Source organism: Xiphophorus couchianus, chromosome 8, assembly GCF_001444195.1.
Source record: "Xiphophorus couchianus chromosome 8, X_couchianus-1.0, whole genome shotgun sequence".
Lineage (NCBI taxonomy): Eukaryota > Metazoa > Chordata > Actinopteri > Cyprinodontiformes > Poeciliidae > Xiphophorus > Xiphophorus couchianus.
In genome coordinates, this window is record NC_040235.1 from 23,960,681 (window position 1) to 23,985,385 (window position 24,705).

Consider the following 24,705-nt stretch of genomic DNA (forward strand, 5'->3'; position numbering starts at 1 on the left):
GCGCGCTGACCCCGAAGGGCAGATTAAGGATCCTCTGAGCACCGCCGACTACCGCGTTGAGAAATTACAAAAAACTCGCCGCCAATCCGTGCCTCTATCAGCTTTCACTCTGCTCTTTAGAAAATGACACAAAGGAAGGAAGCAGGTTGGGTAGCCAGGCGTCTCTACTGGCACATGTAAGGAATCTGGATTGTGCGTGTGTGTTGGGAGTGTGCAAGCTGGTCGGTTTGTTACCTGACCACACAGACACCATCGATCTCCCTTTATGTCTGGGGTAATTGATGCTGATGGATGAACTCCTCTTTGTCTAACACAAGCGCAGGCAGGCCGGGCGAGCTTCCACGCGCGCAGGAAGTCCGTGCGCACGTGTGGCAACATCCAAAAGGAACAATTAAGATGTCTTTCTACTCTGTCCATGCACGTTTCCTGCCCTCGCTCAAACCGAAGCTTCGCCCCGCCGCGGTTTTCTTCTCCGCTGAACCCCGCAAAGTTCTCTGAAAGACTCATTTTCCGAGCATTAAGCCAAAGCAAAGCTGCTGATGGCCACACAAAAGCCATGTAAATGAGCTGTGAGAGGGGCCATCAGTCATAATGCCAGATGCGCTCGCCCTTTATTATTTATGGCCATAATTGGTCCATGTTTCCTCAGGCAATGACTGTGCCCTGATGGATCTGATGATGACTCCGCTCAGCCCGACTATTAGCGAGCAGTCTGAAGGCAGGCAGGCAGGAAGGGAGAGGGGACGCGGGTGGAGGGGTGGGTATCATTAAACAAGAATGGCCATGTTAAATGATGCGGCGCAGCAGCTGAGCAGCACAAAATGAGATCCATCGAAACAAGATGGGAAGATTTACGAAAGCGCCACTTTGCTGATTCAACCTGTTTCTGTGAGTCCAAGACAGAGATTTTCCCAGATGTCAACTTTTTGCTCATTTACTGAGATTCAACAAATCTGAGTTTACGGACATTTCCATCGACTTGAAGATGTCACAATTTGGGAGCAATGAGATTGTAGATGATTTGCTTTGAGGCACCATAGACCTCACTGTTGCTTTGCAGCAAGAAGGTCCAGGGTTTGAATCCCAGTCTGGGCTCCAGAGTCAGCACACAGCTTCGGCTATTACTAGTGAACCTGCCTGAATTCTGGGTGTAGTGATGAACTCTGACCTAAACCTTCAGCGCCACATAAAGACAGTTACAAAGTCGGCCTTCTATCACCTGAAGAACATTTCCAGGATTAGAGGACTAATGTCTCAGCGAGATCTGGAGAAACTCATCCATGCGTTTGTCTTTAGTTGCATTTATTATTACATTTATCCTCCAGCTGCAGTTGATCCAGAATGCTGCTGCTCGCATTCTGACTAAAACCAGGAAGATGGAGAACATCACCCCAGTTCTAAAACCCTTAATCTGGCTCCCTGCAGCTCAGAGAATAGACATTAAAATACTCCTGTCAGTCTATACATCACTGAACGGCTTAGCACCAAAATACATTAAAGACGTGCATTGTGGATATCTGGGTAAACGCAATGGATGTATGGGACCATAGAAATAGTCTGAGCCGACCCAACCCATGAACGTAAACTGGCTTAGCTGTGAACTGTAATATTTGCAATGCTAGATGTGTAACTTTCAGAAAATTGCTAAATGATCAGCTTAAATCAAGAAATTTCTGTTTTATCTTTGCAAAATATTTCTGCTAGGGTTAGGCATTTGTTGTATAATTGATCATTTATCAAGATAAATGTATTGTTGTCACAATAAATTCCAATCAGTGATGTTTAAAATCTCCCAAAACTGTCTGTATTGTCGGGATTTTAATTTTTGCTATTTTCTCCACAGCTTGTTCAACGAAAGTATCGATGAATATAAATGAATTGGAAAATATATAAAATATATCACTGTGTGCTGCTTAGTGATATAAATCACACTTTTTTGTGACTGGTGTCCTAAAGACACATATTACAAAATGGGAAAGTTTTTCAAGAGCAGTATTTGTGTTGGTGGGGATATGGTTGCTGTTTCATTCAGTCACAGTCATACAGTTATGTAGAAAAGTAATATTACATAGTTCTTATCACCACGGTTATCGTTATCACTGTAGTGCCAAAAGTGATCGTGATGAAACTTAAAAGTCCATATCGCCCTCATGCCAAATAACCCCCAATACAAAAGTCCCAATTTTACAGACACCTCAGCTGATGGCTAAGTAAACTCTAGTCTGTGGCGGTTCTTGCAGAGCTGGTGCCCATGGCAAGCCCCTCCTTCAGCCGCACTCCAACCAATTACAATCCAAGCAATTATTGTTTTTTTTCCAGTAAAAGGCAGGTAACCTAGTTTTACAGTACTCAGCAGAAGGAAAAGCACAAGGAAAACTTACTCCACTGCACTGCATATGAGTGGTAGGGGGCTTGTACAGAGCAGAACTGATATATAAGATATACTATATTTTCTAATTTTTGAGTGCCCCACCCCTTTCCCACACTGCCCTGGGCAACTGCCCATATCAAAAACCGTCACCGACTGGATCCATAAACCAAAGACCTCTGTTTGGTCTTCAACAAGAACAACTTCATCCGTCATTGAATTCTGATTTGAGCCTCCCAAGAAGAGTCAACGCCAGTTCTGCGAAGTCATGAAGAACAGCAGAGATATCGAGATCCGCCGCCATCAGCTTTGGATCTGGATGGTTAACTCAAGGACTGACAGATGCGGCTCGGATGTCCTTCAGCGGCCGCTCGTGGACGGACGGAGACGTCTCTGGTTAATGACCTCCAGCAGGCTTGAGTGGAGTTTGTTTCCCAGACGGTGGAATTGTTTCACGTCACAACGTGTTGTCAGCCATCAGGAACGTGTTGAGGAGTCCAGTCAGTTGGCAGGTATGCCACCTGTTGGCAGGTCTGCTTCCCTCTTGTCTTGTACATGACATGTTGTCGTTGCAGGTGTAAAATATTTCAAACGCGAGACTCCCGACAGGTTTGGAGAATGCTGGAGTGTACAACTGATGATTGGGGTTTCCCCTACCGGTTTGTTTTTCCGGATATGCAAAGCTTTTTTTTTTTGTTTTGTTTTCAGTAATGGCGTGCAGTGGGTCCTGACCTCTGAGTCGCCTGATGAGAGCAATGAGGATGCTGTACCTAGACGTGAGAATAGATTTGTATCAAGCATCCTGTCGACATTCCAGGCTGGGAGAAAGAAAAAGGCGCAACCGCTAATGTTTAGCCCGCTAAAATTTGCATTTTTTTAAGACTACATTTTAGTTTTTGTAACTCATTCTGCCCAACTCTGCCTCCTCCTCTCTCTCTCAGGCGTTTGCCAGCACATCTTTCAGTCGGTGAAGGGCTTGTCGGTGCCAAAATGTGCACGCTTTTCCTTCCAGGAGAGGATTGATGCGTCTTCCATCGCTGTGACTGACAGGCTACACAAACAGCTAAGCGATCTGTCTGGGATCTGGCCCCCCTGCGCAGGCAGAGGCTGTACTCACTCTGATGTCCTGGGGGTCTTGCGAGGGAAGAAGGGGGCCTTGAGCTGGCCCTGTGTGAGTGTGTGTGTATGTGTTTTTTTATTTATTTATTTAACGCCCACACCCCTCGTGTAAAGACTCGGTAGTGAGTGAGCTGCTATTCTGTGCTGTGCATCTAATTTGCTGTTCTGTGGCTCATGGTAATAACTTGTAATCTTAATTAATTCATGAACATTTGGGCACATTTTGGAAGCGTGTGATGTTTTCAGTGATGTATCACACAGTCTGGCTGCTTTACGATGTCCAGAAGGGAGGTAGGAGAGGCGGGGGAATCCAAATTCAGCCAATTTACAATATATTGAAGCAAACTTATATGAGCAATTTTATTCTGTAGTTACTCATTTCCAAATGTTGATGAAACATGATCTTTTATTTGCTCTACTCTCTGCCTCTGCTTTGGTTTAGCTGTTGGTCAGAACTCAGTTGTTGGAGGAGCAGCAGTCTGCTGCCATCTGCTGGTAAGAAACGGTCCCTCCACCCGAATAACTGCTCAAAGCTTCTTAGTCCAAAAGAGGGATTATTATCCTAAAGGCCAATGAAAAGAGACCACTACATAATTGTAATTTATGCAAATAAATATGACAAAGTAAATATATATAGTAGAAATATAATGCATATATTCAGTATAAAACAAGTGTTATCTTTCAAAAGACAAAAACTGTCAGTGTTTTAACATCGAAATGGCCTTTCTCTAGTCCTTGTTTTACCAGTTTAAGTATACATTTTTTTATGCTTACACATATTTTACATATTGCAAAAAGTTTTTTTAATTATACACACATATACATGTATTCATTTGAAATTTGTTTTTATGATGTATTTTGTCTATTTGAATGTCATTTCTAAAGGAGTGTTTTTATACATAATTTGTGCAGATATAAAATCTGAATTTTGTTTAATAAAGGACATTTTATTTCACTGTGTATAAATATGTAGCTAATCTGATGAGGTCTTTTTTACATTTCTTTATTAATCCATTTTATGATTTATTTGAAATATTTTATGTTAATGAATATTTATTCAGCACTTTGTCATTTTTGCAGATTTTGTTTTTAAAATGAAACATGTTTTGGCAGAAACATATAATGAAAATAAAAACATTTTATATCAAATCAAACTACATTAAAATGTTATTTAGATTAATAAACGCACTATTGTGTTACAAAATGCTAAATTAAACAATAAACTTTCCAAATTTTAAATAGTAGTAGTAGCCTATGTAATTATGCTGTTACTATACTAACCATGAAACAATGAAACGACTCAGCTTTACTTTTTTTCGTTAGTAAATGTATGTTGCATTTGTGAAAGAAGGAATTCGCAACGCCGGATAAAGAAGTAAAACCAGGAACCATAACCTGCTTGGCAGTTTATTCTCCATACTTTGCATATATCAATACTAGGAAACGGATTTATGCAGAGGTCGCACGTTCCAGTTCTCGGCATGCGATTGCTACGGTTACAGTGGAAGGAAGATGGCGGCCGTTATACAACCACCTGAAGAACGTCGACACTCTTCGGGACTTTGGGCTGAGAGCCGTCCGACTTTCTGCGAGCTTTTTTCTCCGCCCCGCCCGCTTTCTCCTGGCACTCCGACTGGCCGCTCTGCTGGTGGCCGAATTCAAAGCTGACCCTGAGCTCTCCCATCTGACAGCGAGGCAGAACGTCGGGGATCCACTCGATCACGAAGGGGCTGGACCCCTGGTCCCCAGAACTCGGTCCTGTCGGGGAGCAAAACAAGCAAAGTAAAAAATTTTTTATAAAAAATAAAAATAAAAAAATAGCAGAGCTACAACTTTTTTCTGTCAGGGGTTTTACAATAAAATGTAAAATCATTTTAAAAAAGGGAAACTGACGTACCGACTTTGAGGAAAGTGCGGTGCTCCATTGGTCGTATGGTCGGCGGACGCTCCGTCCTGTATCCGTGTAATGAGTCTGGCTCAGGCGGCAGCTCAGGGAGGTGAAAGCGAGAGTAGGAGCCGTCCAGATTCCTTACAAAACTCTGAGTGACCTCCAGTGGCAGCTGGTGGTCCAAGTATTTGATCACAAAACCCAACAGACAGGTTGCACGTTATTGTTCACATTCGGAAATTTCATCCATGCACACAACGCTGGAGGGCAAAAACACGATCCCTTTACATGCCGTCCAGTGGAACAACTCTGTTAGCGAAATGAAATCTGGAGATGCAAGGCTTATTAATTTACCCCTGTGCGCCACAACAAGGGGGAAAATAACGCAGAAAAACCATTGAAGAAAAACTCAAAACCACTTCTGTTATTTTTTCTCGCTCCCTATGTCGGCTACGATACACCCGTTGCCAGAGCAACTGACCAACAGCTTACGTTCAGGGGTATCAGGATTCAACTCCAAAAGGACAAACATTAACCCACATAAAGAACAGAACATTCAGTCGGTTACAATATTATGTCTTCAGGCTTGATTTCTATTTTGCAATTATTATTAATAGTAAAAATATTGTTGATCACCTGATCAGCTCAGTTAAACACCTGCTCTACTGATGATTTGTCAGAGAGTTAGTGTGTGGGTCGCCTTTTGTTTTCTAACTGAACTGAAACGCACCGAATTCTGCAGCACATCTGCATGTTATGGTTGTCATAGTCAAGCTAGCGTAACTGATTTACTTTCTTCTCCCTCGCTTTTTTTAAAAAAATGAAAACTTTTTACTGACCTTGTTATTAAGTTGTCATAGTGTTGACAATTAGTAGCAAAGCACTGTGTTCCTTTTTATTTTCTATATCCTACATTTAGGATTTAGCGCATTATATTGACAGCTAAAACTAGGGAGCTGGGGAAGGGATCTTGCACTTTTTATGTCACATTGCAATGTGTCTATAGGCTGGTCAAAACCAGCTCCAACACTTTGCCGCAAGGATGGGGCTTTGAGATCTGATTTTATTCTTCAAGCCACAAAAACTCAACCTATAAAGCTTGAGGCAAAATGTTTGCGATAACATAATATATTATCTGTTCCAGAAAGAGCTTATCTCCTTCCTGAGCCTCGGGATTTTTACCTCCGGAGTGTCGAAAATGTGTTTGACGTGCAGCAGATTGGTGAAGTGCCAGGTGTACTTGGAGAAAGAGCCCAGAGGAAGTCCGTCGTTCCTCACAAACGCTTATATCAGAAACGGAAGAAATGTGTTCACACAAGTTGAGCTTTTCTCAAATCTGAAGAGTGTTGTGGACATTCTTTGCTCAAACACTGACCTGTTGTGAGGTTGGGCAGTCTTCTCTTCTTAGATCCCAGCGACAGACGCTGCTGGAGGGCGTTGAAGAACTCCTGGGGGATGTGGTAGACCAACGGCTGGGGTTTCCCTGACAGCGAGAAACAAAATTAACGTTTAAAGTGATAAGCTAAAACCAAAAGTTTTGAAAAAGTGTAAGCTTTCACTTTGTTTACTCCAAATAGATCATTCTGGCGCTATAGGTAAATTCTAGGCAGTAAAAATCCAACTTTCAGAAAAAAATATTTCTCTGTCGCAAGAAAAATAGCTTAAATTGCCTGTAAACTGCTTGCTTGCACTGCCCTCTAGTGGATAAAAGCGTGAACTACATATGTTGAAGTTCATGGTTGTAAAGGTCAAACTTAACCAAATTCAATACACAGTCCTCCAACCAAGGGTATGGGCTTAAAGTTTTATCACAATATCTTTTGGTACTAATGTGATAACAATTAAAGTGACAATACGAACCTTTTATCACTTATTTTTAGATAACTGTATGGTTTTGACTTTATGACATAGAAAACACTGGCCACATATAACAAATATAAATTCTGCTCTTGAAAAAAACTGTAATGTGCTTCTTTAGGACAACAGTCACAGAAAGAAGTTTGATTTGTTTTTTGATCACTACAGTAACTGGATTTAATCATATTCTCAACTGTACTGATATTTATTGAGAATCCCAATGAAAAACAGTGGAGAAAATAGTCAAATTTACAACACGGACCGTTTGTTTTTGGGGTTTTTTACCGGAATGTATCTTGACAATGATAACTCAAAATTCTTATCACGATAAATGATAAGCGATACGATAACTAGCTCCAACGTTCAGTGCCTCGCTAAATGTGAAAGAACTTTTATGCTGAGGTTACCGTCAAACTGGTAATGCATCGTCTGATGGATCCTCTCGGTCACGCTGGCTAGCCACTGCTGGAAGCCCATCGTCACTGTGAGCTCGTCCACAACCTGAGCGCTGCCTGAGGAGAACCCCACACAGTTCACTGGAAACGTTTCATCAGCTTCCGGTCGACCGTCACATGTGCAACACAGTCTCTCCGGACGAGCGGAGAGAATTAAAGAGATGAACGGCAAAGAGTAAGACGAAGACAGGCAGCAAAAGAAAGGGAAAAAAGAAAGGCTCAGAGGTGAGACAGGCAGCACCTGCAGCCTTCAGGCCACCAGCAGTTTTCCTCTGACCGGCTTTCCTCAGAGCGGAGGCCGGGGCGCCTTCTTTCCCCGCTGCTGGGAGGAGCGTCGCAGTGATGGAGGTAAAGAAAACAGGTCGGGAAGAGGAGGAATACAGAAAGAGAAGGCAGCACAGTGGTGAAGGTTCAGACCGACGTTAATAAGGGAGAGCGAAGCGTTTTGTGCGAGATCAGGAAGCGTTCGGAGCGGCTACCGGAGGCAGGCTCGTCCAGACGCTGCTTCTTCGCTTTGTGGGGGGAGTTGTTGGGTTGGGCCTGCGGCGCGGGTTTATCACCGGCAGCGTTCTGCTGCACGACTGCGGAGGAAACACAAAACACTTTGAAAATCAGCTGGAATTTTATCTCTGGCTCTTTTGAAATCTTTACATTACAACAGCACCTAAGCCTTTCGCAATAACCAGTTCATCAAATAATAAATTAAAATGAGGTCAATATTTTCCACTCTGATGAATAAAATGTTTTAAAGTGAAATTTTGCTTAAAGACGTCATATTCTATTTAATTTATGGTTTTTATTTTCCTTTTATTGATTTTTTTTTTTTTTTTTTGTTATTTAAAATATCTTCCAGTTCCAGTGTTAAATATTCCTTACAAAATCAAAGTTTATTGATCTTTGAGAGAGCAAACTTGCATTATTATGCCAGTATCAATGTATTTCTTGAAAATGGTCTCAAAAAACACAATATCACCGTGTATCGCAATACTTTCTGGGACAAAACGTATGTTTTGAGTTGTGTTATTTTTATTTTTGTTTTGGTTGTCATGTTTTATTCTGGATATTTAAAATGTCTTCCAGTGCCAATGCGGGATGAGCTGTACAAAAGCAAACTTTATTAGTTTTTGAAAAGGCAAATATGCATTGTTATGCCAGTATCAATATATTACTTGAAAATCGTCTCAAATCGACCATGTTATTGTTTATCGCAATAATTTCTGGGGGAATTTATCGTCCAGCAAAAGTTGTCATAGTGACAGTATTAATCGCAATTAATCAGCTCTGACTTGAAACATGTGACACTCAGATTATTGATATGATGCTTATCGGATCAACACTAAATATGGATTTTTACATTTATACATCTCTGATCATTTTATTCTGTTTGTAAAAGTATAGGATGAGAATTTTGAGTCATTTGTATGATATTATGACTAAAAAAAGGTCCAGTTTTGAACCCCACACAGAAAACGCTAAGAAGGTTCCAATGCCACAAATCCAGCAGACCCTGTTTATTTGTTCTGAGCATCTAAATGTGGTCTCTGCAACTGAGCAAGTTTGAGATGTGGCAATTAAAAGATGAAATGTACGATTTTACATAAATTACTGAAGAATCCTATTTACTCTGTAGAATTTTAGGTAACAATAAGAAAATAAAATCTGTAAACACTTTCAAAACAAGCTACAAAGTTTTCTTCTCTCCATACTTATCCTGACCTGAAGAATGGTTGACGAAAGCCGCAAACTCTGCGGCCAGCTTCTCGTTGCTCGAGAAGGCGCACACGCAGGCGTAGAAGTGAAGGCAGGGCTGGGAGGCGGCCGGGGGAGAGCCAGCTCCGTCCGCGCCATGTTTCATCCTTCCCGCGCTGAGCTGGCAGCTGCAGTGAAACGCGCTCCTGTTGTTCTTCTGCGTTTCCACCTGGGCCACGGTCAGGTGCAGCAGGCCCAGCGGATGCTGCGAGTCCGTGTGGCACTTCACCACCAGGGTGTCTTTAGAAACCCGCTGCACAAGAGGCCCCGGGGACTCCGTGGCCAGCCGCCAGAGCTCCTCCCTGGCCTGGACGGAAGCCTGTAAGGCCTCCAGGACGGAGCTCTTGAAGGTGAGCGGCGTGGCGCGGCTCCGGCAGTCTATGGCCTGCTTGATGTGGACGCAGAGGCTGTCGGAGGACGGCTCCGTCGTCGCCGAGTTTGGCTCGCGCTTGCTTGACCTCTCGCCCTGCCTGCACGAGGGCAGGAAGCAGCGGCCCAGGTTGATGCGCGTGAGCAGGGTGGCTCCATCCCCGGTCGCTATGGCCGTGTCCGTGGGAACCAGCTCCACGAAGCCCCACTGCGTGGTTCCTCTTCCTCTGTGGCACACCGAAAACACCTGCGCGCCTCCGCCTCCTGCTTCCTGCTCCTTCCCGAAACTCTCCTCCTCGCTGTCGGTTATCACCCTCACCACCTCCACCGCGCCTTTCTTGCCGCTTTTACAGCCCGCCGTGGCGTCTCTGAGGGTCACGCCGCAGGCTTTGTTCTTGCAGCTGAGCCCACGGGTGCCGTTGTAGACCCCGCATTGAGGGCACTTGCGGATGCCCCGCAGGGTGGCCCTACCCAGGTTGGAGAGAAAGGCGGGAGTTGTGGCCGTGGACCTCCTGCTTTCTCGCTGCTTTGCAGCTAAGCTGGACCGGGTGGCAGGAGTTTGAGGGGAGGCCGATGAGGGGGTCACGATAACTTCACTGTCCATTTCAAGGGTTTAGAATGAAGACTTCCGGTAACCAAGCCTCGAAAAAGCGAGAAAAAAAACGTTCTTTAAATATTGAGAAAATAATTAAATAGGACTATAATGTTATATTAGCCGGTTTCACTTTAAAACTGCAAGCCAAACTACAAGTGTCCCAATACAACTTTTTCACTTCCGATACGATACTGATATTGCAGCTTTGAGTCATGGCCAATGCCGATATTGAGCCAATATGATATCAGGACGTATCATGCGCACATTTATTACTTATTTGGTAGTGTGGAATATTACAAAAGGCTTGATCTAGTGATAATACCCAGGGAACAATACTCAACAATTGCTATGAGAACAACTGCCCACTTTATTGTTAAGCAATGGGTCTGTGTGTGAACATAAGAGCTGCTGAATAGAAATGCTGGAGCAGAGTGCGTCTATCAGAGGTTTTAGATGTAGGTTAATATAATCCCAATACAAATATTTTGGTTGGTATTGGACCAATTTCCAATATCAATATCAGATAAGGACCTCCCCTAAACCAAACATTTTTCTAAAATCAAACCCACCTTAGCTAGTTTGTCACAAAATGTTTCACATTCATTTTATTTTGCTGCGAAGCTGTATTTAATCAGCGATTTGTTAGGTGCACAAATAAAAAAATAAGCTCAAACATATTTGATTCAATTCTGGCCCTAATTTTATTCTACAATAATGAAATCCCTCTTCATCCTCAGCTTTCTAGCAGAACGTTTTGGGACAAAACTGACATTGCGAACAGTCCATGATTTCATCCATTTTGAAAGCTCCATCTGAAGAAAAGCAACCAAGAAGAGCGATTCTAGTCTCCTTTGCCAAACTTACCTTTTATCATAGTTTGGTGTCAAGGTGGAGCATAAAAAGTTTAACCTTTTGCATCTCAAGAGCTTTTGAATCTATATAAAAATGTAGCAAAAATCTCCTCTGCCATAGTATTCACCAATTCAAGTTGATTCCATTCGAGTACCTCTTGTGATGTCATCAAGCATCACAGAGAAAAGTTTTAATCTTAACTGTTCTTTTTAAAAACTTAGTACCATCAACAAATCATTAAATGGCGATACATAATTCATTGTCCAGCTGCGTTTTTTCTGGGGCGCTGAGAGTTAGTGGGGGGTAAAAACCCATACACCACTGCATGCCATCTTTAATACTAAACGTAATAAAATAACACTGCCTCAATGATCTTACATCAGTTCAAATGTTTCCAAGTGCTTCAAATGTAACAAGCATGTGCATAATTGCTACACAGAGCCTTTTGTAACCATACAGTCCATCTAGCCTATTTCTCTATGAATATTTTTAAAACAAATGCTCGAACTACCTCTAATCCGCCTCTGTTTGGTCAAATTCTGCTTCACTCTGGCCTCCTAAACCGTCTCGACCGTCGCCATTCCTCCTTACATCCAGATACCCGCATTGCGCCTGTAACGGACCTCCCCATTGGCTGGCGGATATCACGTGGAGGACAGACAGAGGACGTGCGCTTCGGAAGCGAGGAATCATGGTATCTGTAGTTGATTTTCAACCGCGAGCAGGATAGCCGAGCTCCCGGACCTTACGCGTTTTTCTTTTGACTAATATCCTGTTTTGTTATAGGTTTTTTTAAAGTCACGTCCATAGACGGTTTCCAACTTTCTTCATGAGTCGAAGAAAGAAGAGAAAATGCTGAAACCTACCCTGCAGTATGAAAATGGTAGTAAACATTCAACTTTTAGCCAACCTGATCACATAACACAGTTTTTATTTATTTAATATTTCTAATATTGTATTCTAAAATGAGCTGGTCCAATATTTAGTAAGACATTTTCTGTATTAAAAATGTAAATTATTCTGCCCATGCAATCACTCCTCTGACAATTAACATACGGTATTAACCTGGTTGTAGATTTTTTTTTTTTTTTTGGACAGAACATTTAAAAGTTTATTCTACGGTCACTTACTAAACAAAATTAAGCCAAATTGGGGAGGGGGGAAAATCAGCTAGGGGTCGTCTAGCTAATGCTATTGATTAACTGATCACCAGCTACAGTAATCAAGTCATTTAAAGTATGTTTTTCACTTGGCTAACAAAAATATTTTTTTTTTTAGCAAGGACCTTAAATAACCAGTGGTTACTGTTATCTACGGTCAAATTTCTAAACCCCTAATGCCACAAATCTAAAGGATGAAAAATTGACTGCTGGAAAACATTTGAGACACCCCAGCAAATTAATCATAAGCCCAAATAGTGAATTAGTCAGGAAACTTACAAAACCCAAGAGCACTGTCTCAGACACCATAGGCCTCACTTACAGAAGTATGACCAGGAGAAAACCTCCCCTCTGAGAAAAACAGACTTAAATGCCTTTAGTTTGCAAACTCACATCTGATGGAAGCAAGACACTTCTTGAACATTGTGATTTGTACACATGAGGCTAGAGAAGTTTGGTGAAACAGCATATCATCACAAACATCTCAAATCGGCTGTCAGGCATGGAGGTGGGGGTGTGATGGTCTGGGCTTGTTTAGCAGTCACATACAGTCACTGTGGGCCATTTATTCTGCTGTATAATGAAATATCTTAGAATCTGTTGACAGCTGAAAGTGGGCCAGAACTGGATACAGCAGTACAAAAAAAATTGGGGAGAAAATATGACTTTAAGACTCAGTCAAACAAAATGAGCTAAAACTATTTCTGACGTAGGTTTTTAAACAGAATGAATCATATGGTGTGAAAAAAAAAAAACATCCTTTGATTCAGAATAATCATCTTAAAGCACTTTGACTAAAATTCCAGAGACCAAAGCCTACTTCTGAACAGTTTCTTCTTCTTCACTCCAAAAAACCCTTTAAACAATGAAACAAAAATCTCGTTTTTTTATAAGATGAGGAGAGTTCACCAAAACAGCTGGGGGCACCAAGAAGATCTGCAACAGCTGTCACTATATGATGAAGTTTCCATTTAAGTCTGGAAAACTTTTCAGTGGCCACTTAAACCGCTATAAGCCTAAAAAAATAAAAATAAAACAGTACATCTGACGATTCAACCCTCAATTGTACAGTTAAAAAACGTTTTTCAAGCATTGTTTTCAGGGAAACTAGCGGAAAATTACAAACAACCGCTTGAGTTCATCAAGTTGTTTCCAAAGATGAGAAGTAAACGGTGTAACTGTGAGCTGTTATAAACACCAGCTTCTGTTTTTTTTTTTTTTTGTTTTTTTTTTAATGGGACAAAGCAAAAACACAAACCATGTCACTGATGTATGAACAGAACTCATCTTCTCAAAAACGTAGGCTGAAAACATTCATAGGCACTTGCCTACTCTCTTATTTTTATTAATTGTTTTGGTCAAATTAAAAGTAACTTAACTTGATAAGGCAACAAAAATGGATTTTCCAATTCTACGGACACGACTGTGGACGAGCTGCAAAAGTCTTGAGCACTAGAAGTAGGTTTCGGAATCTATAAAAACAATCACTACAATGGTGTAAAACAATAATTTAAATTATAAAGTTGTTTTTTCTTTTTTCTTTCTTTAAGTTTAATCTAAAGACTTCCGCATTACATAGCAATGCCACTTGTCCTCCAATCAGCTGGACGAGTGAAATGTTGCTCTGCTCCTACCAGCACTGGACAGAGGTGCTACCTTCAAACGGGCGCCGGGATCGGTTTCCCCCAACCAGGAGCAAGCACGCATTCTCATTGAACATGTCTTTATACAGCTTTAGTATAATTAAACAGACTGTTTGGCTATTTACATGTAACAGGCTTCCAAATAAAAACCGCAGAAAAAGTGGAATGCAAAAAAAAAAAAAAAAAAGAAAGAAAATTTAGAGTACTTCAAATTTTGTGGAAGGATAACTAAGTTTTGTGCAATCTTTGTCTGCCTGTACGCAAGATAAGAGTGGCAGTAATCCCTGCAATTGCTTAGAGATATATACAAATTTTAAAAAAATAATAATAAATCGGCTCGACAGCCGCTTAATGATGTCCAAACGTAAAAAGGATCTCGAGTGTACATGATTTGATGGCGTCGCCTCAACGTTTCCTCAGTCCTGAAAAGAAACACAAAAGGCGAAAGCTCTTTATACAATGTCAGCATTTAACGTTGCCCGGAAATAAAAAATAAAATAAAATAAAAAATCTTTCTCAAGCAGTTTTGTAGCAAACCACTCCTCCGTCACAATAATAATAGAAAAAAAAGATACAATGGCATAGACCCTTCTGGGTTTTGGGGGCGGGGGGGACAGGGGTAGATGACAGCGATGTAGTCTTGGTGAGTAAAAGCATCAGTTCATGCACACACACACACACACAAACACACACACTTCTTTATCCACAGATGAGTTCCTCTCTCTGTTCCGTCCGTTTAGGTCCGGTCCAGCTCCGGTCCAGGATATGGCATGAAGAAGCTCTGGCGTTTGTTTTGCAACTTTTTGTTGTGACCAGTTTCCTTCCCAACCTGCTGACCTCCACGGTTCATTAGAATAAACTAGAGCACACCCTGAGAACTCACTCGGGACTGCTGCGTCACTACGGCAACGAGCGGACAGTGGGTTTAGGTCGGCGGCGCTTTAACGGAGAGAAAAAGGAACAGCTCTTTGTCGGTATGTGGAGTGGCTGATACTGTAGGTTACCGAGCGCCGCGCTGCCTTCCTCTCTATGGATGATTGTTAAATAGTGATATAAAATTCTGCCCTTGACTTTTGGCTTTCAGGGGCTGAGGACATAGAAAGGTTTGCTTTAATTCATGTAACACTTGTTTTCTTTCAACTAAACTCTCTCTGCTAGAAATATAATAAACAGATAAATGTTAAGTTTGCATTTGGCCATGAACACACCAAACAATAAAAACCGGAGGGGCAGAGGGGGGTCCAGGAATGCAATGTGCATTAGCGGTGGCTTTATCAGTGTTTAATGTGTATATAGTCATGTTTCAACCTAATGATTTGGGCAGAGGGTGAGGCTTTGGGCTGGTTTAAAAAAAAGAAGAAAAAAAAAAAGAAAATGGCAGACCAGCTTCACTAGGAGTAATTTTTGTGGTGCGACAGTCAGAGAATGTCTGGTGCGCTCCTTCCTTCCCCCAGCAGAGTGTAATCCTGGTGTCCTTGGCCGCTAAGAGAGGAGGTGGGAGGGTCTGTGATCAGTGGGTGGGGTATCCAGTGGTGCTCATGCCTGCCTGGTTGGTTAGCATTGTCCCGTTGACTCCCTGCCCAGGCTCCACCATGCCCCCGTTGCTCACGGCGCTCAAGCCCGTCCATCCAGCTCCAGCATGTAAATGACTAAAACAGGACACAAAAATTATAAACGGGGGTTGAACGTTTTTAACTAGAAATAAACCAAAAGTCACAGAAATGTGGGTTTCCTTCCGCAGAGCAAAGCAGTGTTGCAGCACAACAGACAGAAAACACTCTGGCACTTTAGAGGCATAAAAACTAGGAATCAAACACACATTAAGTGTTAATTATGGACAAGAAAGCCAATCTGCTGCTTTTATTTTGAAGGAAAAGTCTATCCTTTTCTTTGACAGAAAAGCACACCAAAAACAACAACAAAAACTGTAAAATCCAACGTTTTTATTGGTAACTTTTAGAGGGCAACTAATAAGTTAAAAGCCTTAATGGTTGCCCTCTCTCTCTGTAAGCTGTGAGGCTAAGAGGTCGAGCCAAGTTAGCTGGAATCTCTCCATGGTAAAATTAGCAGCGCCCGAACTTGGAGTACGCCCAGACATTCTTCATTACAGTACTGGAGTATCACAAGGTACTACGTCTTCAAAAGCCATAGTAGAACAAGACGTAGGTGGCTTCTGTTTTTAAACATTTTTTACATAATCACTGTCACTTTAAGGAGTCTAAACTATTAGACTTTTGCAGTGAATTTCATGGTTAAACAAACAGAAATTAAGTAACTAAGTAAGTAAACTTTCTTTAGATAGCACCTTTTGCAGGTGGAAAACCACAAAGTGCTTTGCCAAATACAAGACATAAAACCACTCAAGATCAAACAGAATACATGTGGCATAAAACATGAACAATGTTTTTTTCAGCTGCTTTTTAAAGGCAGTCAGTGTAGCTTCTTCTGAGCGGGTTATTTTGATCGTCAAAATGCTTCCACTCACTTGTAGCCCTGCTGATCCCAGGCCTGTCCGTAGACGCCGTAGCTTGGCACCTGCCATCCGTTGGGCACGTACTGACTGATCTGTTGCGTGCTGCTGTACCACTGGCCCCACTGGTTGTAGGGTTGGGCTGCAAAGCTCAGCGTGTTCTGCTGAAATACAGATAGGTTGTTTGAGGAGAAAAATAAAATCAGAACTAACAGAAGTTGTGTTGTTTGTTGTTTTTTTTAAAGAGAACATAAAGATTGGTCCTACCTGTGCCATCTGTACCTGCTGTATGGGGCCCTGTACAATGTCTGCTGTTTCTTTCCCCCAGTAGCACTTTACAATGTTGCCCTCTATGGAGGTACCGTTTACAGAAACTATGGCATGAGCTGCGGCCTCGTGGGAGTTAAACCTGTGCAGAGAAAAGAACTGAGACATGATGTACTACCTGATATGAAGTTATCCTGTAAAGTTCATCCTCTGCCTAAGACAGGTGCATCTAAAATTAGGGATACACCGATCCACTTTTTTCACTTCCGATACCGATATCTGAGGTTTTGTATCGCCTGATACAGATCCGATACAGAAAAACAGACATAAATGTACTGAATTAAAACTTGATTTGATAACTCTGCACCAGTATAGCACACTTAAATACACCATTAGCTACACAAGCTTCGTAAAAACAGCTTTCATTTGTTCAGTCGGTGAAATTCGGATTATAACAGTCAGTGTAAAATAAAGAAAGAAACCGACAAAAACAATAAGTTGACTAGCTTGGTCAAACAGGTAAAAACAAAGTGGATCAAATTGTTCAGAAACAGCAATTAGGAATCCTGCATATAATGTAAAATAAATAAAGAATTAAGTCGCTCAGAGCACAAAGCAAAGAATTAGACTAAATAGATCTGCCCTTATGTATCAAGCATATTGTTTTGGACACCTGATCTGATTTTTTTTACATATCGGGACTGATACAGATATTAATATCGGATCGGCTTTTCTCTATTTAAAAATCAGTTTACCTCACAAAGGAGTAGCCTTTTTCTGGGAAAACACGGATCTCCATTATTTGGCCAAAAGGTGAGAAGGTCTGTCTCATTATTTGCTCTGCGAAATAAAATAAAATAAAATAAAATAAAATAAAGTTTTTAAATTGTGCTTCCAAGACTTCACCATGGTGTCATTAAACAGCTGCTCACCTGTGAGACCTTGTGTGACTCCTCCACAGTAGACTGTGCAGTTACTGAGGCTGGACTGATTTAACACCTCATCGAAAGAGAGCTGTTTGGAACTGGCTGCTAAAACATACATTTAAAAAATGGAGGAAAACATGACAAATACGAAATACTAAGTATTTTTTTTTTACGAAATACAAATACTAAGCTAGAAAATAAAGACCAACGAAAATGCAGCGGCGTCTTATTTACACGGAATCCTACCGACGACAAATGTGAATCGCCGCAAGCTTACTTTCATTTGTCGTTTTAGGAGCCGGCTTCCTCGTGGCCCAGTTGGTCCTTATCTGCCGTCCTCCTAGCCACTGGCCCCCCATTTGCTGGATGGCGTTCTCTGCATCCTAAACACGCAAAGAGAGTTTAAAAAAAGAAACACTGATCGCACATTACAGTTGGAACGCAAAGCCAGCAGACAGATCAGTGAAGACACACTCACCCATTTGTTGAAGAAGGAGACAAAACCATAGCCTTTAGATTTACCTGTGGCCATGTCTTTCACAACGCGACAGTCCCTGCATGTAAACACATTCACACACAGCTTGATGAAACAGTTCAATAATAATAATAATAATGTGTGCTTAACATTAGAAGATGTTCAGAGGTGTTAGGAAGTGCTGATAGATTGAAAATGGAGCAGATGAGCATGTTATTTAATCAAATTAAGATGGAGCTGAAATTCAAATTCAAAAATAAGTGCCGACTGAAACTTAAGGCAGTAAACACAATTTAGCTTTCATTTTAATTGGGGTCACAAACTGGACTCAAGATATTTTCCCCATCGATCCCATTCTCTGATCGGTACCAATCTTCAGTTTAACATCTCTGAAAGAAAAACAGCCTTCTTTCAAAACTTGTGGCTCTTCTATTGTTTCTGATAGTTTCTCTGTTCCTTTTGATTCGTTCAAAATTACTGAGCACTTTGTGAGCGTGTGCAGCAGAAATACTTTGAGGGGAAGAGCGTCGGACGTGCAGTGCTGAGGAGAAACTTACGATATTTTTCCAAAAGGAGCAAAAGCTGCTTTTATGTCATCTGTGGTGATTTCTGGACTAAGGTCTCCAACAAAAACATGGAAGTGGCCTGGAAACATAAGAAAAGCACAGATTTTTAGAAAATAAAACTGAACATTGTAAAAAATACTTATTGGAATACGGCCTAGAATATAAAAATATTTAAGCTAACATCTCACATATGAACTACACAAATCCCTTGATAGAAAAATTCAATTTTAAACAGCACCATGTATAGTGTTTTGTAAAAAGAATCATAACCATTGAACCTTATGGAGTTTTGTCACCTTGTGCATAAAAACTGAAATTCTAGGTGTGTGTGTGTGTGTGTAAATCTATGTTTTTTTCCCCCCCAGATACACAAATGTGCAAGTCTGTGTATAAATGATTAATTGCGAGCGTCGTCGCATGAGTTACTTACTGCTTGTGTCTTTCTTTTGGCTCGTTGGGGTCGTGGCCCAGTTGACCTTCACCTCCTGCAAGAGACACAAGATGCAAAGAGCAGGGGAAGACAAAAACGTGAGACGAGAGGCGCGCTCCAAGAAGAAAAGAGGGTTGCTGTTCTCTGATTAAGGGGTGGGGGGAGTCACACAACCAGCTTTACTTTTGGTTTTATTTTGTGATTGAGAACTGTTGATAAGGTCGGCCTCAGAAAAGCCACAGAAATGCTTATAAAACCACCAACACAAACCAATTATCCATGGTTGTCTAATTTTACATATAGCCTGCATCAATTAAGACATTGCTATACAGTGGAGTACATAAAGGGATATTAAAGACTTGTTCAGGCTAGTAATTTGGAGTAAAACTGTAGGAAGTAAGGTCCAAATAACAAGGGACTTACAAACAAGTGATTTTTACGAACTTGTTATACTCCTCAAATGGTCCTTCAATACCTGTTGAGGATAAAATATTTTCAACTCAAAGTATTTTCCTTAAGAATTGCGCTTATGTGGATTCTACGTGGAATAAGGTTGCAAAGAACACACAGCATTAAAGATGTAAAATGTAAGCATCAATTAAAATCAGGTCAAAGAAAGTTACATGTCGCATAAGAACACATTTAATTCAGTTAATCCAGAAACACAGACAGAATGGAGAATGAAGAGACAAACAGGACTGTATTCATATTATATTCATTAACATGTTCTGTTGTACAAAAGCACAACACGTGCTAACGTAACCTTAATAGTACAAATGCAGAGAAATCAGCTGGTTACCGGGCGATTTTCAGTTTGATTAGCCCCGATCAGTGATTGGACGACTAAAAGCCCAATCAGTGAACATAGCAAGCTAAGCGCTACCAAGTTACTGCAAACACTCTTTGTGCCAACGCTGTGACTGAGTGAAGAAGAAAAAAAAATGTGAGAAGCTATTTTAAAGAAAATTGTGGTTTCTGTTACATAGAGTCTGCAGTTGTGAATAAGAGAGCAAGACTTTAACCATTAAAAAAGGTACAAATGTTAAGAGTAAAGATCCACCTTTGCTGTAACATGTAAAAATGGATTCAGGGATGTTTTGGAAATTTAAGGAGTTCAGAGAAAGATCTAAAATGCTTAAGATTGTTCAAGATTTTTAAAAATTTAATCTCTGTAGTTGTGCTGCAGAGAGACATTATGACCACTTTATCTCACTTCTTCTTCTACTATTCTCCTAGTTGGATTATTTGCTTTTATTTCAACTGTAAACTTTACGTTTTCTCAGTTTTTTCTCTCTCCATAGATGTTAAATCTGGTCTGGCGTTCTGTTTTGGCTGTGGTAACCTGCCAACAATAGATGTTCGCATCAAGCCGGTTTTGTTGGAGGTTTCCTCCTGTTAAATGGGAGTCTTTCCTCTCCACAGTCGCTACATGCTTTTGCAGGAGAGATTACTGTAGTCAACAACAAAGATCGTCTGGCGTCGCTACACCAAGTCCAGGAAGACTGAATGCTGGATTTAACTAGGGATTGAACTTTTTAAAACTAATATGAATAATAAGCTGAACTTGATGCATCGTTTGGTAGCTGGATCAATTGGAGTGTATTAGATTTAAGGTTTTTTTTTGTAAAGTTCCCTGAGATGACATGTTGTGTATAAGTTATATATAAATAAACTGAATTGACATTTGTAAATCATTTTACAAACAACCTTAACTCTGCTTTGAATGTAAATAAGGAAAATATTCTGAATGCTGTTATTGTACCTTGTTATATTATAGTTGTTAAAGAGAAAATTGAATTGGGTAAAATTGGCACTGGACGGTAAAAAAACAAAACAAAACCTAAAATTTGAAATATCTACATCACAAATAACTAAATAACTGAAATGAATATCAACCAATCATAAACCAGGCATTCAGGCTCACTATGTTGATAACACAATTAGTGAAGCTTGTTGAGTGGAGCTCATCAACATTTCAGAAGGCGAACTGGTGCTACAGTAAAAAAACAACAACTAATTCTTTACGGTATTTATATTTACAATTAACCAAGAGCATGAAATAATTACAAGTTATGAGTTTTTTCATGTCAACATTTTGATCCACTGGCGAAATATTTAGCCAACAGAAACCCTGACGATAGCTTTCAGCTCTGTCAAGCTTGGTAACGTAAAGCAAGTATTCATGTGACAAAGTCTTCCAACTATTTGACTTGAAACTCCTAAACAGAAGATAGGTGGGTGTTGACATGAGCAGAATGGACATTATTAAGTTTTATTATAGAGTTACAGAGGTGAGATGTTATAAAAGGTGAGAGGATAAAGTTGAGGAACAAAAGAGTAGTTCATTCTTAATTTGATTGTGAGAGGTTAAAAGTAACATTTCTGGTGATATTTAAAGATGCAAGCAGCAAGAATTCATTTGGAAGAAGATTAAGCCCAGAAAGCAAAATACACCAATCAATATATCAATGTTAGGATGGGAAAATGATCAAAATCAGAAAGAAAACTGCTGAGAAACTAAAAAAAGAAAAATACTTTCGCATCAACAGGCAAGGCAAATGTAGGCTTTCCTATTTCTGACTCTTTTTTTTCTTGACTTCTTTGTCTGCACACAGTCTGAATACTGTCCTGCAATAAGTTAGCTCCAATGAATTCTACATGATACACATTAAGACATTACAGTCTGCACTTTATCTGCAACATAAAATCACAAATATCAGAAGACTAGCTGATGGAAGTTAAAAAAAAAAAAGAAAATCACTGATGTGCATATTTTATATGAAAAAACAACGAAAACAGGAAAGTTCTCAACACAGAACTCAAAACGTGACTAAAATTCTCTAAGCAACGCTTTCAAGATTTTTGAAACATTAGAAGAAATTATTAAAGTAGCACTCCCAAACTCAGACATTTTGTACACAAGGGAATAAAATTTTAAAATAAAATTTAAAAAAAATCAACAACATGAAGCAGAGCAGGAAAACAGGAAGTAAGCCGTATTTTAACGAGTTGTTTGTTTATAACCTTGCCCACCCGGCCTCGCCCTCGGCGGCTCGCTAAGGAGATATGATAGCTTACCTTACCCAGTATTTTCCGACCATTCATGGCTGCGATTGTAGCAGTGGCGTGTCTATGCTCATAGAACTCCACAAAGCAGTATGGATCGTGACCTGCTGTCTGGAGTGGACAAAAGACACAGACTCAACAAATGTGCTCTGAATCAGACAATAAAAATGGGAGGCCACATAATTAGCGCTCCGCTGGAAAAAAAAAAGAAAAAAAAGCGTAGCATCACAAACAGCAGATCGGGTCAGTCGAAGTAAATAACGCCACCAGCGAGACGAAATGCAACAAAGTGAACTCACATCTACTATCATTTTGCAGCTTTTACAAGGCCCAATCTGGCTGAACAATTCCAAGATGAGGGCCTCTGTCACGTCCCTGGACAGGTTCCCCACATACCTGCACACGCAAACACAAACAGCACCAAGAGAACATGAGTGACTGTTCACGATGATGGCAAACAGAGCCGTTGTAAGTGAGGTAGCAGGAAGCGCACACGCGTGTTTCGTCTGGAGCTAAATGTAGATGGAGAAGGATTGGAAGGTGGTTGAAGGTTTGGAAAGACATAAGACACAAAAAGCTGTTTAACAGAAATTTTATTTTGGAAAAAGAGCTTTTTCAGCCATTTAGCATCTTTTCGCTTTTTTTCCCTTTTTATTGCAAACTTTTAAGGCTACATCTCTCCTTCAGGATGTTTTATTAAACCGGCGTTGGCGGTGAGCTGCTCTTAGCGATTACCAGGAAGGCTGAACATGTTACAGCCAAGCTCTGGTTTTGATTGTGTTGAGATTTTAATCTCCGTCCGACTTGGAACGCGCCGGATTTGGAAGATTTTTGGAAAAAGTTGAGGCGAGGATTTACAAGAGGAGTGGGGTAAAATGTTAAAAATTATGTTTTGGTCAGTTTATAAATTACACTATAGTGGTATAAATCCCCTGCTAACACGCCTCAAGAATCTGTGTTCACTAAGAAACATAGGATAGAAAGTCTTGACCCACTTATTCCCATTGCATTATGTAGGAATTCAAAATTTCAATCTGCTGGCAGCAAGATCCTAACACCCAATAGGTCAGGGCGTCTGAAAATCCTTGATAAATATTAAACCAATTCATTTTTAAGATATGGTATTAAGTACATATATTCATATAAAATGCAGGAAAATTGTAAAATACGAAAATACTTTGGGTGATGTAGTCATAAGACCTAGTTGATGCTAAAAGTAAAGAAATGTGATTTTAAAGAATAAATTCCAAATAAAACTAAAATTCTTAGCTACCAAGAGGCAAAAAAATGCTTATTTTTTCCAATTTAAAAAAATTAGTACCCATATATATATATATATATATATATATATATATATATATATATATATATCATCACCAAACACTTCAGAAGAAGACTAAATGCATTTAAGATTGCATGTCTAGGTGGTTTATTGAGTTGAATAGTGAATAGTAAAGTAGCACAGGCATTAGGGATGATGTTATAAAACTGCTGGCCTGCACAATGACCAACAACATCAATGTACCGTTTGTTCGGGACTGAATGACACAAAATAGTACAGCTTAACCCACCTTCACTTACAGCAGGATTTAACTAATGGTTTCCGTTGCAATTTTTTTTTTCTTTCTCCAAAAGCGCAAAAGAAAAACGCGCTTCTATCGTACTCGAAGGAAGAAGCTTGATCCAATTGGTATTTTTAGGATTTTTCTGGCAGTAGCTAGCTTAGTTATGTGGCTAGCATTAAACGTTTCGCCTACACCAATTGTAAACCTCTCGTAAAATATGCTACTGCCATTGAGATAATAGCTAGACAGTTCCAGCTTATAAAACTAATTCTCGTTCAAAACCCCGGTATTATGAGACGTTTCTATTTACATGTACCGCTCAATGTTGTGTGACGAACACAAGCGGCTAGCTAAGAGCAACGCAGTCAAACACTTACAGGGTTTTCGGCTGCTCGTCGTCCATTCTGTCTCACTTAGTGGCCGAAAACAAGTCGCGACCTTGTGAGCAAATCCACGACGGTCACAGTCAGCTGTCGGTGACACAGTCAGGATACTTTAATAGGAGATGTAGAGGGTTTTGACACCGTTGTTAGCTTCGGAGTGAACAATGGGCTGCCGACAAAGATGGCGGAGCGACCGGGGGCCGAGTCCAAACTCGCATGCGCGACAGTTGCAATATTTTAAAACATATTCTCATGTCACCAATACTTGGTAACATTTTTGCCTTTTCTATAGTAGAAAAAAATGTAACAACTAAAAGTGTAACAATTACACATTCATTGCTACATTTTATTTCCTGTTAGATTTCAGTTTGAAAAAAACAAAAACAAATGCAAAACATCAAAATTATCCATCCTCCTTCTACATGATGTTAAATACAAAACAACTTTTCCCAAATCAGCTGCAATGTTAATATACACATGTATAATGGATCGACGTTACATT

The 24,705-nt window shown here is 40.4% G+C and overlaps 2 protein-coding genes and 1 long non-coding RNA gene across 9 annotated transcripts; 1 reads left to right on the plus strand and 2 right to left on the minus strand.

The window, feature by feature from the left end:
• Positions 1 to 4,873: 4,873 nt before the first annotated feature.
• Positions 4,874 to 11,888, minus strand: c8h2orf42 (chromosome 8 C2orf42 homolog). Of its 3 annotated transcripts, none has more exons than XM_028025279.1 (9): positions 11,764 to 11,888; positions 9,404 to 10,446; positions 8,167 to 8,268; positions 7,929 to 8,009; positions 7,640 to 7,744; positions 6,751 to 6,858; positions 6,558 to 6,658; positions 5,385 to 5,547; positions 4,874 to 5,245 (listed from the first exon to the last, which is right to left on the minus strand). In XM_028025279.1, exons 2-9 carry the CDS (start codon positions 10,407 to 10,409, stop codon positions 5,010 to 5,012), a joined length of 1,902 nt encoding a protein of 633 aa, XP_027881080.1. In that variant the 5' UTR covers positions 10,410 to 10,446; positions 11,764 to 11,888; the 3' UTR covers positions 4,874 to 5,009. The 3 variants fall into 3 exon arrangements, with proteins under 3 accessions (XP_027881080.1, XP_027881081.1, XP_027881082.1); XM_028025280.1 differs by lacking the exon at positions 11,764 to 11,888 and adding an exon at positions 11,265 to 11,757; XM_028025281.1 differs by lacking the exon at positions 7,929 to 8,009 and having other exon boundaries at positions 11,764 to 11,886.
• Positions 9,692 to 14,369, plus strand: LOC114149433 (uncharacterized). 2 transcript variants are annotated; one of them, XR_003596504.1, is made up of 3 exons: positions 9,692 to 9,786; positions 11,850 to 11,946; positions 12,051 to 14,369. It is a non-coding gene; the product is annotated as an uncharacterized LOC114149433 (long non-coding RNA). The 2 variants fall into 2 exon arrangements; XR_003596503.1 differs by having other exon boundaries at positions 11,850 to 14,369.
• On the minus strand, positions 13,732 to 24,402 carry LOC114149432 (nucleolysin TIA-1-like). 4 transcript variants are annotated; one of them, XM_028025284.1, is made up of 12 exons: positions 24,198 to 24,402; positions 22,555 to 22,651; positions 22,268 to 22,366; positions 19,190 to 19,244; positions 18,751 to 18,838; positions 18,197 to 18,272; positions 17,996 to 18,101; positions 17,725 to 17,820; positions 17,548 to 17,632; positions 16,793 to 16,934; positions 16,541 to 16,689; positions 13,732 to 15,704 (listed from the first exon to the last, which is right to left on the minus strand). In XM_028025284.1, exons 1-12 carry the CDS (start codon positions 24,221 to 24,223, stop codon positions 15,566 to 15,568), a joined length of 1,158 nt encoding a protein of 385 aa, XP_027881085.1. In that variant the 5' UTR covers positions 24,224 to 24,402; the 3' UTR covers positions 13,732 to 15,565. The 4 variants fall into 4 exon arrangements, 3 of the variants coding, with proteins under 3 accessions (XP_027881085.1, XP_027881084.1, XP_027881083.1); XM_028025283.1 differs by having other exon boundaries at positions 16,541 to 16,686; positions 17,725 to 17,823; XM_028025282.1 differs by having other exon boundaries at positions 17,725 to 17,823.
• Positions 24,403 to 24,705: the final 303 nt, after the last annotated feature.